The following is an 18745-nucleotide window of genomic DNA, read 5'->3' as shown; positions in this document are numbered from 1 at the left end:
GAAAGACACAAAGGGAAAGGAAAGGACAGAGAGAAAGAGGGAGAAGAATAAAACAATAGGTGAGAGAGATAAGTAGGGAGAATACACCAAAATGACCAAAAAGTCAAAACCATAGTTCGTTAAACACAGGGTTCCCACTGTGGCCCAGATGTAAAATCCCGAGACCTTTCCATGACTTTCCATAACTAAATCTGCTTCCATTCTCTAAAAAAAATATTCCTTTCTGTTTGGTAATGTTGTTTTTCAGCTCAGAAAGCTCAGGTATATTCCTGTAAAAAAAAACCTGTTTGTAAAATTCCTTGACATTCCCCAACTTCCTCACAGAAATCCCTGATTTCCCCCCATCTGGACATTATAATTCCATGATATTCCAGAAATACCATGACCAGTGGGAACCCAGTAAACAGCCCTCTCCAGATGTCCCATTATTCTAATGCTCCTTCTATATCTGTTCAGTCTGTCTCTGTGTCTTTCATTGCTGTTTGTCCCTCAGTTATTCAGCCAGTCGGTTTGTTTCTCTGTCCTTCCCTGTGGATATGATGAAGTCCATCATTGTAGTTGAGGTTTGTGGTGGCAACAGTTTGGTAAATCCCTCACAGACACGTATTCTGTCTGGATATGAGCGTATCCTTACCGGCTCTATAAAAAGTGAAGTTTGCTCAGAAGCATGGATTAAAAAGAGAGCGTCATATCTGTCTGTCTATCCATAGGTAGGTAAGCCAGAAAACACTGCTTTCTCTCTTTCCGTCTCATCTCATGTCCCTCATCCTGGCTCTCTGTTCTTTGGTATTTCCTCTTCTTTCTCTGTAGTGCAGTCTGTGTAGACTTGCTTGAATCTGTTGTTAGAAACTGCAGGCGTTTCTTTTGGCCCGATTACTGATATGTTGATGTCACTGGGTGGGCCTGGGTGGATAAATGTGATCACTGGATGGAACTGTGTGTGTGTGTGTGTGTGTGTGTGTGTGTATGTGTGTGACATTCTACATGTGTTTGAATGTAGTACTAACTGACATTAAATTGCTAGTGTAGCTTTGGATTGTTTATTAAGCACCGTGTCTTAAACTATCTGACAACATCTTGGTCATTTTGGTCTCTGTCATATTGCTTCAGTAAACAACAATACAGACTACGTGAAAAGGGAATTGGAATAGGAACTCTGTTTTTACCACAACTTATTGTTGTGCAACAAGTTTGGTAGCAGTGTCACTTTTGTCTAGTATCTACAGGGCATATCGTTGACACTTGAGATGATGCAAAGCTCAAGCATTAGCAAGCACAAAAATGTCAAAGGTCAATTTTGGTGTATATTTATTTAAATTTTTTGTCCAAGGACCAGTTGAGTCTGACATTGTTTACATCTGCTTTGCAGTCTTCTGCATAGTGTTTCCAACCCCAAGTCATAGACATAAATGAAATATTACCACCATGTGAGGGCAAATTGTGCTTTTGGCTACTTTGTACTAGAATAACATTAAACACTGGAAAGAAGTCTGTAGTCCATTCACCATAGAACCAGAATGGCACAGCCACAACCATGCATACTCACATTCTTGTTTCCAAAGAGCTCATAAGAAAGCCATGTACATATATACATGATTCCTGTTGCTGTTTCATTGGGGTAAACAACATGATATATGCATGAAATCTGAGAATGTGTAAAATTATAGCCTACCTAAACTAGATTAACTATGGTAGGCAATGCTTCAGGGTGACACTTTTTCCAGTGCAACAATTGAATTGACCAGTTGCTGACCAGATAGAGAGTGATTGATAGCCAAGCAGGCCAATAAGGTGACCAGTACCTCGGTGTCAGCACTGGCGTTGGAGTGAGATTCTGTCTCTTTTTCCCTGACTTCCTCCGACTTAACTTCCACCTTCTCTTCCACTTCTTCTGCGTGGCCGTTCACTTCTGGTGCAGGCCCCTCCTCTTCCTCTGTCACCTGGGCAACTGCTTCCTCTGTGGGTGGGCCTTCCTTGGTGGGGGAGGTCTCTTTGGGCACAACCTGGTCAGTTGGTTTTCATTTTGGGTAAAACAGGACAGAAATCAAAATCCAATCTGAATAAATCTATAAAAATGTAAGTTTGGAACCATTTTAAGCTAGATCTGGAGCTTTTGTTATATTAGCAAAGATTCTCTAACATATGAAGATTGTGCCCTGTTTTGGAGGAAAGTAAAGCAAAATCTTTATGCATTTTAAGTTTGCCATTTTCTGTCATGTCAGTGTTCTAATGACTGGATGAATCTAGATGAAACAGTGTATGCACATGTACATGAACACAAACTCAGGGGTGAACAAATCGGTAGCCTGGACGCAGGGACATATTTCCAGCCTGGGCAACAGCATTTCATCTCATCAAATCTTTCACGCACACACACAAAAAATTCTCTCATCTAAATTCTTTCACATTACAACAATGATGCACAATGGAAAACTCTGTCTTGATTTGTTCTCCTGGCAGACATTTGCAAATCTACAGATGAAGTAATTTTTGACTGGCTCTGACAGAGTGGAACCTTATGTCAGTCACTCCCACGGGGCACAGCCGAGCCTCGCATCGCACGCACTGCACCTCTGCTCACAGATCACACACTGTAGCGAGAAGCTATGGACACTGATAACAAGACAGAAGTTGGACAGCAAGTTTGATCTTGTATGCTTAATGCCATAAAGCAAAAATAAAGTTTAACACTGGCTGATTATTATCGTTTCACCACAGCTTGATAACGTCAATACCAAATACCGCTACCGTGAATGAGGGACACTTTACAATAACTTCCCAGCTACAACACCGTTAGCCAGCGAGTGTAGAGCTGGAGCCAATATGTAATGTTGTCACGGAGGGCGGTGTCCCCGGTGGCATATGGTCTTGGAGTCTTATTAGCCCCACACCGGGAACACAGTTATTTTGGAATAAAAAAACAATAAAAGCACATATTCAGAGCTTCTATCTTCAAGTTAGGTTACTAAATAATAAACGTGACATATGACAGTGTAAAATATTTTTCAGCACTCAGTTAATTACAGGTCACTCAGGAGAGAGCAGTAGTCAGAATAAGAGATTTAAGTGATAGATTTAGTCCTCTGTGCTTATCCACTCCCTACTGGTGTTACTGTATTAAGATTGATAATCTATTATGAGCATATTACGTAAGATTACACAGACTACCACAAACCTGGTGTGAGCTACCAGGTAGCACAGTGGACTACCACCTAAATTTATGATTTGTTCACCGCTGCAAATACACACACACACACACACACACACACACACACAGACAAGCACGCACCTGGCCTTGAGACTTCTGCTTCTTAAGCCATGCCGGCAGGAATCGAGAGATTCCCTTCCCCTCTTTATCTTTTTCCTTCTCCTTCTTCTCCTCTGCTTCTGTCTCAGCGTTCGCTACTTCCTGGGTTTCCTCTGTAGCCTTCTCTGATTGGTCTGGCTGAGCAGCTGATTCCTCCGCTTTCTCCTTCACCTCTGTCTCAGAACCCACTTCTGTTGTCATGGTGACACGTCAACCTGCAGAGAGAGAAGGGGAGACCAATAGAAGAGTGTTAAATTAATTATAAATATCATAGATTAGGATCAGGGTCACATTTATCAAAATGTTGACTTGAATGTTTATTCCATTGTACGCTCATCTCAAAGAATATGAAAAAATACTAATTCAAATTATGGCGTTGATACCTTGAATAACAAATGTAATTTGTTTTGGCTTTTGGTATGTCACAGAAAATCCAAGTGCCCTACTGATTTTGGCACCAAGATTAATTTTTCATGGTGCATAACTCTAGATTGGATTTTAGTCAGAAGAATCTTTTATAAATGAGGCCCTTGGTGCCCTGGTTTCTGGCTTTAAGAGAGATCAAAGTTTGAGAGAAAGAGAGAATAGCAGAGAGGCAGACAGAAAAAATTATCCTGGAGAAAATCTAAAGCTATCAGGTATATTACATGGCCAAAGCCTTCTTAAGCCCATGCTATATGGGGAAACATAAGCTAAGAATAAAACACTCTATAGTTAGTAGCCCAAAGCAGGGTAGATTTGTTTAGTTAAACCTGCACAATAGGCTGCAAAATTAGTTTCAGAAACAAAATATTTTGGAAATACAAGCCCTTGGGAAAAAGATTGAAAATATATGAAAGTTAAATTAGTTAGCTGATACCGGCTGTTTGGCTCACAGCTGTTAGCACATGAGCTCATAAACGTTTAAAACGTTAGCTCATGAATTTTGTGGTAGCTGTCCAAAGCCCCTCTCCCTCTCCCTCTCTCTCTCTCTCAGTGTTTAGGATGTCATTATGTCACATTGTGAGTGTCACTGTCATCTGGGTCAATAGCTAAACAGCTGGTTACATGCAGTCACGCACACACACATACAGTATACAGTATATACATAAATACATACACACACAACAAAAGCGAGTGAATGACTCAATCTTAACATCTGAGTCATTCTTTTTAACCTGCAGCTGTGGTCAACCCGCCCACACACGCATGCACACCACTCTTCAACCCAAATATCCATGACAGCGCTGTCCACACACACCCTATCAGGCGGACAGATAAACTCATTCACCACGACACTAATAAGTTGATGACACTAGACAACCATGACATCGGTCTTGAGGGCAAGTTGAGGTCAGAATGCGCTAGGCTACCTAATGATGGAGTCTACCTGCATAACGAGCCTGCTTTAGCCTATATTCAACCACTTTATGTGTGTGGGTGCCATTGCCATTCACTGTCCTTCTTTCAATTATTCTTAATCTTTCTCACCCTGTTTTTCTCCACAAATCATGCTCCGTCTTTCTTGCCTTCTCTCTCTGATTCCATTATTTGTTATGTCTCTATTTTACCTTCGCCTATCTTACTAATTCTCTCTCCCTCTCTTTTCTGCCCTGCCACCTTCAATAAGAGAGGACGCATGCAAACACACACACACACACACACACACACACACATTGGAGCAGTCATAGGGTACGTGTGTAGGGAGGGGGCGGGAGTAAAAATAGAACAGGTCTCCTTACGCATGATTGGCTAACGAGGCAGAGAGAGGAAAGTGAGAGAGAGGGGGTACAGAGAGAGAGGAGGTGTGTGTGTGTGTGTCAGAGAGAGACTGTGTGTTTGAGTAGATGATTGGCTAATGAGGAGAAGAGATGAGTATATTAAGAGAACACAAGACAAATAAAATTCACTTGGCTCTTTTATCTGTAACTATGAGGACCCAGGAGTAAGTTTCTCTGTCTTCTACTGTATTTTTTGTGATTTTTAAATGTAGGCCTATTTGCTGTTGCTTGGCCCTTGTTATGGTCCCTTGGCCCAAGTTGCTTGTTATGGTAACAGATTCATTTAAGCCTAATCTACTCTTGAATTGTAAATCACTCTGGATAATAGTGTCAGCTAACTGACTTAATTGTTTGTTCTGTTCTTGATCCTTTACATTCTTTCTCTCCCTCTCAGTCCATACTATAGCCTTTATTGTGTGTGTGTGTGTGTGTGTGTGTGTGTGTTTGTACGTGTGTCAGTCACAGTGAGAGAGAAAGAGAGAGCGTGTGTGACACTCACTCCACACCAATACATACACACAAACCTCACACTCACACACCTCACACTATAGCATCATAGCATATCAGACATGTGTGGCACACATTCTGAAATAACATCATTTAGGCTATTTGTCATTTAAACTTATTTGAAAGTTTCAGCAAGGGAACCCCAACTATAGCGCACAACAAACAGAACATGTCAGATAAAAACCTTGCATCTCCAGATATGTGAGCTGTAAGAGGTTAGTAAGAACGGCCTTATGCTCTTTGTTGTTGTTTTGTTATTGCAACTCATGCAATACTGAAACATGTAATGGGTTTCGAATGGCATCCTTAGCATTAATCAGCATATAGAAGACCATGTAGTTTAAGCAAAAAAATGAAAGAGGCAAGATTTAGTCAGGGAATATGATGCAGCTATATGTTATTTTTTGTGCCCAAACATTTGTTAGCCTGCAGCATGGGGGAAATGTTTCTATGCAGGTAGTGCAGTTCACAGAAAAATGGCTTGTCAGCACTGGAAACAACAGGCATGGACATTCTCATTAGACATAGTTGTAGTAGCTGAAGCAGAGTAGAGTGTACATTCTCTTATCAACCAATCATCATCACATACAGCCTATCATTGATGCATTTGTCTATGCTGAAATAACTTGCCCATGACCAAGTGTGACTGTGCACCATGTAGCCGTGTTGACCTGAACTGAAAGGTAGCTTTTATATGCACAAGGGAGGGGCATTTTTACATTTTAATTTATAACTCCTCACAGTCTATAGAGAAAACTGACAAACATGATCATGTCACAGTGCATTCCCAACTGGAAGCAGTAACACAAGACACTCAAATGAGGAAGTACACACAGGGACAACACCAGCATACCCTGAAACAAACTGAAATGTCAGGTGTGTTTATGCTACCATCTGTGCTGGGTCTAAATAATGTTTAAATCAACTTGAGCATAATTTGTGTCCCTGCATGTGCTTCCCCATTTGAGTGTCTTGCACAAGGTTATACTTTAAATTACCAAAAAATTGGCATGGGAATTTCTATAGGCAATGGACTCAGTTCATGCCCAACGTATTCCTCCAATTGCCCAACCCTAAAGCAGAGTCATCATAAACAGGTCTGTTACTACATACTCTTCCTGCTGTTCTCAGTCATCTGAGAACACTGTGCTTCTCAATGGGCTAACTCTCACTGTGTGTGTGTGTGTGTGTGTGTGTGTGTGTGTGTGTGCGTTTATGCGTGAGTTGGCTGAAGAGTCCAGGTTTCTGCAAGATGTTCGTCACGGCCGCTTAGGCCCGTTTTAAACTCTCCCCCTCTCTCTCTACAACTGTTAAACTCAGGGAACCTCTTTCTATCTCTCACAATTCTCAACTTCACTCTCTCTCCATCTCTCTCTCTCTCTCTCACTCTCTCTCTCTATCTTTCTCTTCTACTCTCCAGCCCAGGGTGCCTCTTTCTCTTTTTACCATTCACTAAATCTTCTCTCCACTCATCTCTCAATCCCTCTCTTCCGGGCCTCCTTTCAATCCCCTCCAATCTCCCACTCGCTTCATCTCCCTCTAACCCCCCTCCTGTTTCTCTCTCTCTCTCTCTCTCTTCTTCCCACAGTCTGTTTGAACAATAGAGCTGACATTATTCTCTTTCTCTCCTCCTGTCAGTCTCTCTCTCTCTCTCTATACATATACACTCTGAATAGTTTATGACCGTATCAGCATCTGTATGTATAACATCTTATGTAACCCTGTGTAAGTGAGCTGGCAGCCATCTCAGCAAAGTCTTCCTGTATATAAATGAGCTACAACTTAAACATGATAAAACAGATAGCAGCTAGACAGTATGGACCGGCTACATCCTTGGATCTGAGCCTAAGAAGCGCTGTTTTAGAGTGTTTACTGGTGTTTTTGTATTGGTGTTGCACCAAGAAAGCATCTCCCTATACAGAATGGCACATTTTTCCTTGAGGCAAGTACTACTCATATGTTGTTGTGTGTTTTATCTAACTATTTCACAGTCAATTAATTGTGTCCAAATAGGCAATAGGAAAATAGGAAAACCCTGCAGATTCATGATAAACAAACACACAGTGAGATACACAGCAAGTCATGCCAATTGAATTAGATGAGGTATGGTTCTTTATTTATCTGTTTCTGCTGTGTGTGTGTGTGTGTGTGTGTGTGTGTGTGTGTGAGTGCATGAGAACGAGAGTGACTAAACCCAACTCAGCTGATCACTCTCTCAGTCTCATTCTCTAAGACACACACTTACTTTTTTACTTGCCATTTGCTGCTTCAGGAAGCTTGTGTTTTAGTCATCATAAATAGATGATGGTTAACTAACATACAAGGTAGCACAGAAACCAATTCTGTTTTTCATGGGAATTATTATTATGATTCACTTGGCCAAAAATTAGCCAATATTATCCAATTAGCCTATGTATTCAATAATTGGACAGGCGTATGACTGTGACAGTGATAAATTACTAACAGAAATGAAAAATTAACTTATACAGTGCTCAGTAACACTGATTGAACCCTTTAACCTACTCCTTCAGGTTTTACTGCTGGACAGTAAACCCATCCATCCATCCATCCATCCAACCCATCTGTTCTCAACCAATCAAAGAAACCCAGTCCCAATATTATCCTACGAATGACTGAATGAATGGATAAATGGATTAAATGGATGGATGAATTGACATCTTACCTATCGTCTCTCTCTCTATTCCCTTGTAGCTCCGGTCGTTTTGCCTCTTTCCTTTCTTTCTTCTCACCTCCTGTTTTCTTTCAGTCTCACTTTCTTTTTCCTCTGTATTTATATACCTCTTTATCTCTGCCTTTATTTCTCTTTTCCACTTTCTCTTTCCTTCCTTCGTTTCCCAGCTCTTAGCTCACGCCTGCCCTACAAACTGTCATTGCCATTTTCACTCCTCTATCCTCTCCTTTCTTCTCTCCCTCAGTGCTCTGCGCCTGCTTCCCTCGGGAGCATCGCTTGGAGAAACGAGGGCAGAAAATGAGAGGGGGGGTGAGGGGTGGAAATGGAGAAAGGTAGAGCGACACGCAGATAGAGAAAGAAAGAGAGAGTGTGTGTGAGTGAAAGAGAGAGCAAGAGAGAGAGAGCGAGAGGGAGGTGAAAGTGAGGTGGATGAGGGAGAAAACAAGGTTACTGGGGAAGAAGAGAGAGAGAGAGAGAGAGAGAGAGAGAGAGAGAGAGAGAGAGAGAGAGAGAGAGAGAGAGAGAGAGAGAGAGAGAGAGAGAGAGAGAGAGACCCCACCCACTGAGCATATGTGCCAGAAGAGAGATTACTCATGGACACTAGCATGCTTCATTCTCGCTATATCCATTCATTCCTCCATTCATCCACTCGTTCCATCTATCCAACCATCCTTCACTTCATTCCCTTCCCTCTCTGTGTTCAGTTAGCTTATTGGATGACTGTTTATAAGAAACTATATTGCAACAGCAGTATCTCTCTCTATCCCTCCTCATGACATGATTCCAGTTAAACTTTATTAAACATCAGTTAAGTTATGTCGGACAACCAGGGCCAGCTCTAAACTGCTGGGGGCCCTAGGCAAAATTTTCTGAGGAGGCCCCCTCTTGAGACAAATCCTACCCACCATTAAGCAAAAAAGACTAGTAAAACACATGTATTAGAAAAAAAAAGTTACAAAAATAAATTAAAGAATGTGTGATGCCCTAGACATTTGCCTATTCAGGCTATAGGGGGCGCCGGCTCTGCAGACAACATTACTCTTGTATTCACATTCAGAATCCCTTTGTATGCAACACAGAGAGGATCCATTACTTCATGGCTTTGGCCTGAAATATGTGGCATTTACATTTTACATTTCGTCGACACTCTTATCTGGAGTGATTTATATTAAGTGCAACTCAAGAGTAAGTCAGTATGAAGCCTATTGTATTGCTCTCTCTAAGTACAAGACACCTCTAAGTACAAGACACAACAATACAATAGCTAGATGGAATTAAATTTATATTGTTCATTTTTGGGATTCAGCTGATGCGAAGTCGCTCCATAACGACTTGCAATGAGTACAATAGACTAAGCTGAGATTCCTAAATCACCAACATTATAGGCAACCAATAGCAAGGAGTGCAAAGGTCAGAGCCATAATGCCATGACAATATTCCTGTGACCATAGAAAAGTCATATAAGAGCAAAGTGCTAGGAAATGACAGAGAGGTAGAAGAGATCTTTTTCCTTTTATTATCTTCAAGATAAGAGCAGTGTTTCCCCAATATATATTCTACTATGGTGGGACGCCACCGTAAGATCATGACCCACCATGCTAAAAATATTTATAAAATGTTGTTTTTGGCAGAAATGGTCTCACTTGGTAGGCTAAGCTGCTGTGCACTGAGGTCTGTCAGAACCTGTGTTTCTATCAACATTCAGTAGCTTCTTAGACATTCAGTAGGTTTTTTATTAATCAAATGCATTTCTGCCAAGACACACCTTCATGATCAAAGTGACAAATAGCGATGTGTGGTTGCAGACAGAGTAACACCAACCACACACTAGACTTAGCAGCAGGACAGCAGCCCTGGAGCTGGTAGGGATTCAGTGTCTTGCTCAAGGACACTTCAGCGGGGAAGATGCTTGCCGACACGAGACTTAGACTTGGGTCAATCTGGTTGAAGCATGGTCTCTCTAACCACTAGGCCATCCTGCCGACTAGATATAATACGGTGGGGAACGGGAAATACAAAGTACTTCTTGAAGAGATGAGTTGTAGGAGTTTTACTTCCTTAAAGGAAAGCACTGATATAACTTTTATTTTGGCTAAAAAAAACATTAGTGGGCAGTAGTAAAAAGCACTGCTGACTTTCATATACGGAGTAGATTTCCCATCCTTGTGTCCACGTTTCCACACTCACAGAGAGTATAACTTTTTATTTAACCCCTCACACTTAATCTTTTTAACAAAGACGCATATATGATGGTTGCACAGGTCACACAGACACACACACACGCAAACACATACAGCTCCTCCAAACTTTATTACTGCCTGTCTAGGTTTCAGAGGTCGTTGTCATAGCAACTACAACTTCCTGGCCCAGCCTGTGGCTGAGAGGCAGAATTTTATGACAGAGAGAGACAGGAATGAGTGCAACTTAAAAAAAAGAGTAAGAAAGACGATAAAGACAGAGTTAAACTATGGCTTAAATTAGGGGCGGGCGATATGGCCAAAATATCATATCACAATCTTTTAAGGCAGTGCCACAATATGGATCATGATTTCTTTTATGTTGCTTTTCTAAGACTATTGTGCAAGTTACTGAACAGTACAACCCAACTGGTAACTATACAATACTCCATTAGCCCCAAAAGAAAACAAACACTGCTTAGAACATTCAAGCATTTAAAACACAAAAAGAATAACTGAAAGACCATTAGGACCAGCCAAGTACTTTTTCCTACATATTTTAATGAATACCACAGTTTCAAAAGGTTGACTATACAGGAGTGCAATTTTGTAAATTATCAACATTCAGCAAATTCTAGCCTATGCCAATTTGTTAGCTTGTCCAAGCAGTCACAGACTCAGCAATCTACCAAAACATATGAGAGAAGGGGTGCGCATGATACTTTGTGGGTTAAGAAGCGAGTTTTGGATGACACTAAAGTTTAGATTTTGCTGGGAGACTTTTATTGTGACGGGCTGCATGTGCTGTGCGTGCAAGAGCGTGAAGGCAACCTCATCAGCGAGCTAGTATCAGCTAGTATCAGCTCCCAGCTCCCGAAAGCTGCATTTTGGGAAAACAAAAAACTTTATTGGGACTTTGTGGAACTGCTAACAGGATAAGGCCTAGGAGGAAGGGTGAAAGTTTGAGCCACCACGGGCCACCACAAAATGAAGGGCTTGGTAATATATAAAAGTCTTTGGGATGCTACTAGTAATGGCTCGTCCAAATAAACTGACCTGGGCAAAGTGAGACCATTACATTATGAAAGTAAAGACTATGATGAATGAATGCATTGCAAAATATAGACTACATGGACTGAGATAGAACATAACACGATACTTACAATCTCTCTGTAATGGCAGATTGTAAAATCGTCATATCGCCCACCCCTGGTTTAAATGGCTTTCACATTTCTCTTCATTGTTTATTATCTAGCAAAGCAGAAATGACACCCCTCACCCCAACACACACATACACCCGCCACAGTCTGTGGGGCAGAGTGGGAGCAGACAGGGGAGGGGCTGGTTGCCATAGCAACGGCATTCATAGACTACAACAATAAATCCCCATGGAGACATGAGATTACCGCAGCAAAAATACAGATTACTGGGCAAGCACAGAGATGACAATAGAGATTATTACCGTGCCTAAAACCATGTCAAACTACAACAGATTTATAGCTGATGTTACATGGTAGACCTACAATAACTACGACAACTAATTTTCCCTCCCTCCCTCCTCTCATCTCTTCTTACCCTCACACTGATGCACCACACCCACTAGAAAAGGCTACTCATCTCACAGCTGGTGTGTGTGTTTATCAAAATATCAAATGTGTATCAAATGTGTTTCTGTGTGAGGAAAGACAGACAGATAGAGAGTGAGAGAGAGAATGAACAGGAAGTATTAACTGGTGTTATTGTGCCATAACATTACAAACCACATCCAGGGGTGTGGGGAGCTCTGTATGTGTGTGTGTGTGTGTGTGTGCGCGTGTGTGTAGGGTGGACCCAGTCAGTGTATTAGCTGTAGAAACCAGCTGTTTTCTACCTCTTGGCATCACACACACTCATACACACGACACCGCCCACACCCAAGATGTAATGGAATGATATCATAGCTCAATCCCCCCAACACACACAAAAGACAAACATAAATGTATCTTTTACAAGTGAATGCTGAAAACTGATTCACCAAGCTAACAGCTTTTCAAACTATTTGACCACAATCTGACAACTGGCAGTTACTGAGCCCCAGTTTGAGGCTGACCACACACACACACACACACACACACACACACACACACACACACACACACACACAGAGTGCAGAATCCTAATCCGTGCTGTTCCCTTGTACTATCTGTCCATCTGTCATGCTATGACACATGCACACATACAGACCAACACATGCATAACAAACACATAGACACACACACTAAAACATATGCAGACAGACACACAGACAAAAACACCAACACATACACCCCTATGCTCACACACACTCGGTTATGGGCTTGTGTTTTCGGTCACATTCTGACTCAGTCACACACACACACACACTCTCTGGTAGTGTTAAAATTCTGAACATCCCTGTCCCTTACACTGCCCTCTGACACTCAAACTGAGGATTACACACAGGATTATCCTTGTGTATATTTGTCTGTCTGTCTGCCTGCCTGTCTATCTGTCCATCTCTTCCTCTTACTCTCCATCTCTGTCTGTCTCTTCCTCTACTCTTAGTTATAGCCTACCTGGTTTTGACTGCATTCCAGTTTTCAAACAAGAGGAAAAAATTGAATAAAAGACTATGCAAAACATTGAGACAACATCACAACATCTCTCTATCTCGTTGCTGTTTTAAGTTTGAGCTGCTGGTGTCCTAGCAAATGAAAGGTTAGCCCACAAGTGATGCTTTTACGACCAATACTATATCATTACTACTATTACTATATCATTACTGACAACTCACAACTGCTATTGTCCGCTGCAAAACTCTTCTCTTCAACAACACAAGTACATTCTATTCAACTCCATTCTACTCTGCTAAACTCTCCTATTCAGCACTACAAACACTGTCCAACAATACTAAGCCTACAAGTTCTACTCTATTGTATTCAACTCTATTCAACTCTGTTCAACACAACATAATGTACTATAGTCTACTTCGTGAGTACTATTTTTGATGCTATGTTGTACGATTACATTCTACTCTCTTTTTCTCATTTCACATTTTTGATGCTCTTATCCAGAGCAACTTACAATATTCTATTCATTCATCTCTCACTCTCTCTCTCTCTTTCTCTTTCTCTCTCTCCGTTTTTCTGTGAGAATAATGGGTCAGCTCATAACTACTATTGTTAACTGCTAAACTCCCCTATTCAGCGATTAGGGCAGTCAGCCGCAAGTGCCCTGTCTGTGTGAATGTGTATACGTGTGTGTGTGTGTGTGTGCAGGGGAGCGTGAGAGAAAAGAGAGAGAGTATGGGTGGGTCACACAAGTGCACATGGACATGAGAGGCGATACAGTTTACTCTGTGTGTGAGAGGGAGTGAGAAAGGTGGAAACAAGAGAGGAAGAAATCAAGCATGAGCTGGCGAGAGAGAATGTGTGTGAGTGTGTGTGTGTGTGTGTGTCTGTGTGTGTGTGTGTGTGTCTGTGTGTGTGTGTGATTGTGAGTGAGTGAGAGAGAGAAAAAGAGAGAGAGAGAGAGAGAAAAAGCACAAGTCAACACGGTCTCTCCTGACACCGGTGGGTGTGGTGTTGCCATGGTAATGGACATCCCATAGAGTGTGGAAACAACAGGTGTCTTAGCAAAGCAAATGACTTCATGGGCATCAAGGCCCATCGTTATTATTGCCGACTAGCTAAGATGGCAGAGACGTTTTAAAAAATTGATGAGCGTGAACTGAAAAACATCCTATCCTTCTGGTGTAGAGTAGAGAGTAGATGTGTGAATAACTGATTAAGGGTTGAGAGCCTCACAATCAGCTCTCACATTTTGGAATGGATTTATCTTTTTCTTGCTTTCTCTTATCAAACTTCTGGCTGGACTGCTGAAAATATGTTTTGATGAAACAAAATAAAAACTATTCCTGTATTACATTGTGTGATCAAATTATTAGAATTTGAAGGTGTGCTAACATCAGTATAGACTACTACAAATTCGTTAAGGTTATACAGAAGAAGAAGAAGCTGAGTTCATTCAGCACTGCTGTTAATATCCAAGAATAGAAGTAAACATATAATGCAAGAATCATTTGTATAGAGCACTATTAGGACCTCCTCTCTATTGATCAAGTAGTGAGAAAGCATAGCGCTCCAGCGCACACACACACACACACACACACACACACAAACACACTCACTCACTCACTCACTCACTCACTCATAGCTGACTTTCACTAATTTCCTGGCCACTGCTTAACCCTAACCCCTTACCCCTAACTCTAAAATAAGTATTTCCTCTTGTGAGGACCATCAAAATGTCCTCATTTTCAGAGGATTATACTCTTCTTTCTATTATTGTGAGGACATGTGGTTCCCAAAATTAGAACACACACATACACAACATTATGTGACATGTAGCAACCAGCTCTTCCCAGGCAGTAGTGTTAGGTCAATGACTTGGCCAGTTGGATTCTTTGGGCTTGTGGTATCAGCTAATCCCATGCTAGTGACCTCTGACCTCTAATCAGGAAACAGGAAATGTAGTAATGAAGCAACTTCTTTCCCTCCTCCTCCTTTCCCCAGTTCATCCCTCCATCGGTTATCATTTTTGCCCCCCATATCTCTCTCTCTCTGCTCGAGATTCATTAGCAACGTGTCCCTGTGTATTCTCACAATAAAAACAGGAAATGACCAAATGCAAAACATCCGCATAGTCATGTTTTTCCTCTGTCTCTGAACACTGGAGTTCTTTGATTGGGCCTATGGAAAACTGTCTGACAGAAGAGAACATCCTCTATCCCTCCCTCAGTAACCCCCCCCCCCCCCCCCCCCAACTACCATTTCCCTCACACACACACACCTCTGTTAATCCTCTCTCTCTCCCACACACACAGAGTTCACTAGGTTCTTTACACCCTCTCCAGAACTTTTTACAACCTTGAGAGCTTCTCAAAGGCCACTAATGAGAAAAAATTAACTGGCCTGCTCTCTCTCTCAAACTCCTTGCCGCCCATCACCTTTCACTTCCTTTTCTTCCCCTCATCCCTTCCACTTTGTCTCTCCCGGTACCCCCCTCCCTCTCCTCTCAAGCCCTTCATTGACTTTTTTTCTGAATGAATGAACAAATTAATGAATGAAGATAAAAACGGATGAATGGTTAAATTGATAAATGAATGCATGAATGAATGAATGAACAAAAAAAATAATTTAAGTATCCCTTTTTGATCTAATCAGAACATTACATACACTTAAATTACCAATATATATGTATCCTTCACTGATCTGTCATGTTCTACTCTTTTTTTTTTTTAAAGATTGCAAATCTTTAAAAAGATTATGGTCCATTACTTCGCAACATTGTGTCATTTGCTGTTCTATTATGTTCTTGGTAATATATGAGGAACAAGAGATCAGTGATTTTATTTACTAAGAAAAATTTACTTTTGGACAGAAATAAGCCATCAGAGGATCTCGTCATCACTGTTTTTCTTTAAATTTAAGTGAGCGATGTGAGGAAATGTCAGAGGAGAACACACTATAAAGGGTTTTTGGATCAGATATCAGTATTTAAAGCACAATATCATCCATTTCTCTGCTGATATAGACTTCTGTGTTAAGATGTCCTTGTATTGCTCCCTCAGAGATAGCTTTCAACAGATGAGGGATCTGCCGGGTCCTACCCTGCTCTGCTCTGGTCAGTCCCTCTCTGTGAGAATGTCACTCTATGCTGATTAATCTGTTTTTAACTATGTTTGGCCCCCTGCCAAAGCCACAGGGCCACGTTCCCTCTCTCTCCCTCTCTCTTTCATTCTATCGTTTCTTTCAGAACAGGACACTTGCTGGGGGAAGGCGGTTTGTCCTCTTTCTCTGCTGCAAAATGTTACCCTTCAACACAAGGACATTCTATTCTTCTCTACTTGACTCTCCTCTCCAACAAAAAAAAGACTACTCCACTAAACTCCACGGTTCAACAATATTTATAAGTTCTACTCTATTCTATGTAACTCTATTAAACTCACCCGCTTTGACACTACTAATATAATGTACTCTAGTCTACCTCATGAGTACTGTTATTGCTACTATCTTGTACTATTACATTCTACTCTACTTTTCTCATTTTACATTTTTTGGCATTTAGCTGACGCTCTTATCCAGAGCGGCTACCTATCTCCCCCTCCCTTTCTGTCCCCTTCTCACACACATCCTCTCCATCCCTCCTTCTCTCAACCCATTTCACTCTTTCACCCCCCCCCACCCGCCCGCTCGCCCCCCTCCTTCCCTCACTCTTTCTGTAGCAGTAATAAGCTGAACATTGCATTACAGTTTCCATTCATCCGTGCCTCTCTGATCTTCTCTGTGTGAATACCAGTCCTGCGGTGCCGGCCCGTCGAGCAGCCCTGAAAGCTAGAGGCTAATACTCATTGGTCACGGCTGACTGCTACACTGTAAAATATGTCTATCTTAGTAGCTGTGACTGTCCCAGTGTCACTACAAGCATCACCGAGCTCAAAACTTGCATTATGATTTGCTGTTATAGCCATAAACATGTTTGACTGACAGCTGGGCAACAAAATCAGTATCACAACTAAATGGATACCTTAACATTTTGACTTTTAGTTGGCATTTGTAACACTGCGAGGGGGAAGTTTGTTCATATGCTCTTTACTTTTCCAACATGGCATTGTCAGCATTATGCATTGAAACCAAAGCCCCCCACCCCATCAGTCTGGAGAGTGTATATGGGACAATTGGGTTATCTATGTGTGTGTATGTGTGTGTGAGAGCTGATGTGATGTGTTCAGTTCCTGCTGAAGAGACGGGGTCAGGACGAAAACACACACACACACACACACGGATGTTCCCATAGCCTTTCCGAATGGTTAGGCAATATCTCTCTCTCTCTCTCTCTCTCTGTGTCACTCTCACTCAGTCTCTCTGTTCTCTCTCCCTCTCTCTCTCCTCTTCTGTCTCTCTCACTCTCGCCCACTTCCTCTCGGTTTCTCTCTTTCCTCACCATCTCCCTTTCTCTTTTTTGTCACTCTTTCTCTCTCTACTTCCCATCTTCCTCTCTCTTTCTCTGTCTGTGTCTCCCCAGCTTGCCCCAACACCCAGGTTACAGAGAGGTTGAAACTGAAAGAAGTACAAATGAAGTGTGTGTATGTAGCTAAGTGTCACAGTGTTTTCCCTATATTTAATCAGCAGCGACAACACACCAGGGACTGTTATGAAGACAATAAAAGATGCACTACCCAATCTTGTTGTTGCTCTAATAAGTAAGTCCATTGTGAATATGTCAAATTAGTCCTTAGATCACAGCACACGCATTCAAACACACTCAAGAGAGGATGTTCTTTATCGTCAACACATCTCTTCCGACAATGCCCTTTCATGATAACATTTAATAGTTAATATTGTTGACATCCTGTAGAAACTGTCTCTCCAATTTAACTTTTGTCTTTTAACTTCCATTACAGTACAGTTGACATTATCGCCGACATCTAGAGAATGCTTGGTCCCAAGGTAATAAAGCTAAGAAAAAAATTAAATTGAAAAAACTGCATTCCAAATTGTCATGTCATAAGATCGGGCCTACATTGACATGAAAAGTTTGGAAATACAATGTTTATGCATGAAAGCAGCAATATTAAGAAGACGAAATACATGCATTCATGCTGGCTAGCCTAGTGTTAGTTCCAGCTATCTTTAATGAGGAGATTCTCCCACCAGAACAACCAATTAAGGCTTCTCATTAGTGGGTATGACAGAGCCAGCTCCACAGAGTCCCACTGTTCTACACATCCTGAGAGTCTGAGAATGAACATGGCTCCTCTGATTATAGATACACTATACACAGAGACGGGCTATGCAGGAAAAACATGCCAGCGGGATGCAGACACGTCCACCGCTTGCTTCCCCTTATAGCTTCCCATCCAAACCAGGAATCATTACTGTCTGTTGACATTTGTTTTGTATTGAGCACAAATAATCCAAAATATGTTTAAAAAGACTTTTGGCTATTCATTATAATAAGTTAAAAAACGGTGCTGAACATGTGGAGTTTAGTAGAGTAGTATTTGTATTGTTCAATAGGCAAGTTTAGTAGTAGAAGAGAGTAGAAGAGAGTTCACTAAAATGATCTCGTCCTTTACCCTGACGAAGGCCATAAGGCTTTGGATCTTCTTTTCCTCAAGACTAGAAGACCCTTTTTTCCATAGAGCACCCAACCCTACTATCTTAACCATTAGAAGCCAAGAAGCTTTCCAGACTCCTGTCTGTTTTACAAGAACTCCTTTTTAATTTGTATTTTTGTCTCT

The 18745-nt window shown here is 41.5% G+C and overlaps 1 protein-coding gene across 2 annotated transcripts in view; it reads right to left on the bottom strand.

Moving 5' to 3' along the window:
* epb41l2 (erythrocyte membrane protein band 4.1 like 2) overlaps positions 1–18745 on the bottom strand; it is a 64552-nt gene that overhangs the window by 41139 nt on the left and 4668 nt on the right. For both annotated transcript variants that reach the window (XM_078289934.1, XM_078289935.1), the window contains exons 2-3: positions 3290–3522; positions 1803–2003 (exon numbers count right to left, since the gene is read on the bottom strand). In XM_078289934.1, the coding sequence (XP_078146060.1) occupies positions 1803–2003; positions 3290–3508 (420 nt within the window). In that variant the 5' untranslated portion in view covers positions 3509–3522. The remainder of the gene's footprint in view (positions 1–1802; positions 2004–3289; positions 3523–18745) is intronic.

The sequence above is a fragment of the Centroberyx gerrardi genome, chromosome 18 (assembly GCF_048128805.1).
Source record: "Centroberyx gerrardi isolate f3 chromosome 18, fCenGer3.hap1.cur.20231027, whole genome shotgun sequence".
NCBI classification, from domain to species: Eukaryota; Metazoa; Chordata; class Actinopteri; order Beryciformes; family Berycidae; genus Centroberyx; species Centroberyx gerrardi.
The sequence above is the reverse complement of the archived record's forward strand: the minus strand, read 5'-3'. Positions and strand labels throughout refer to the sequence as shown.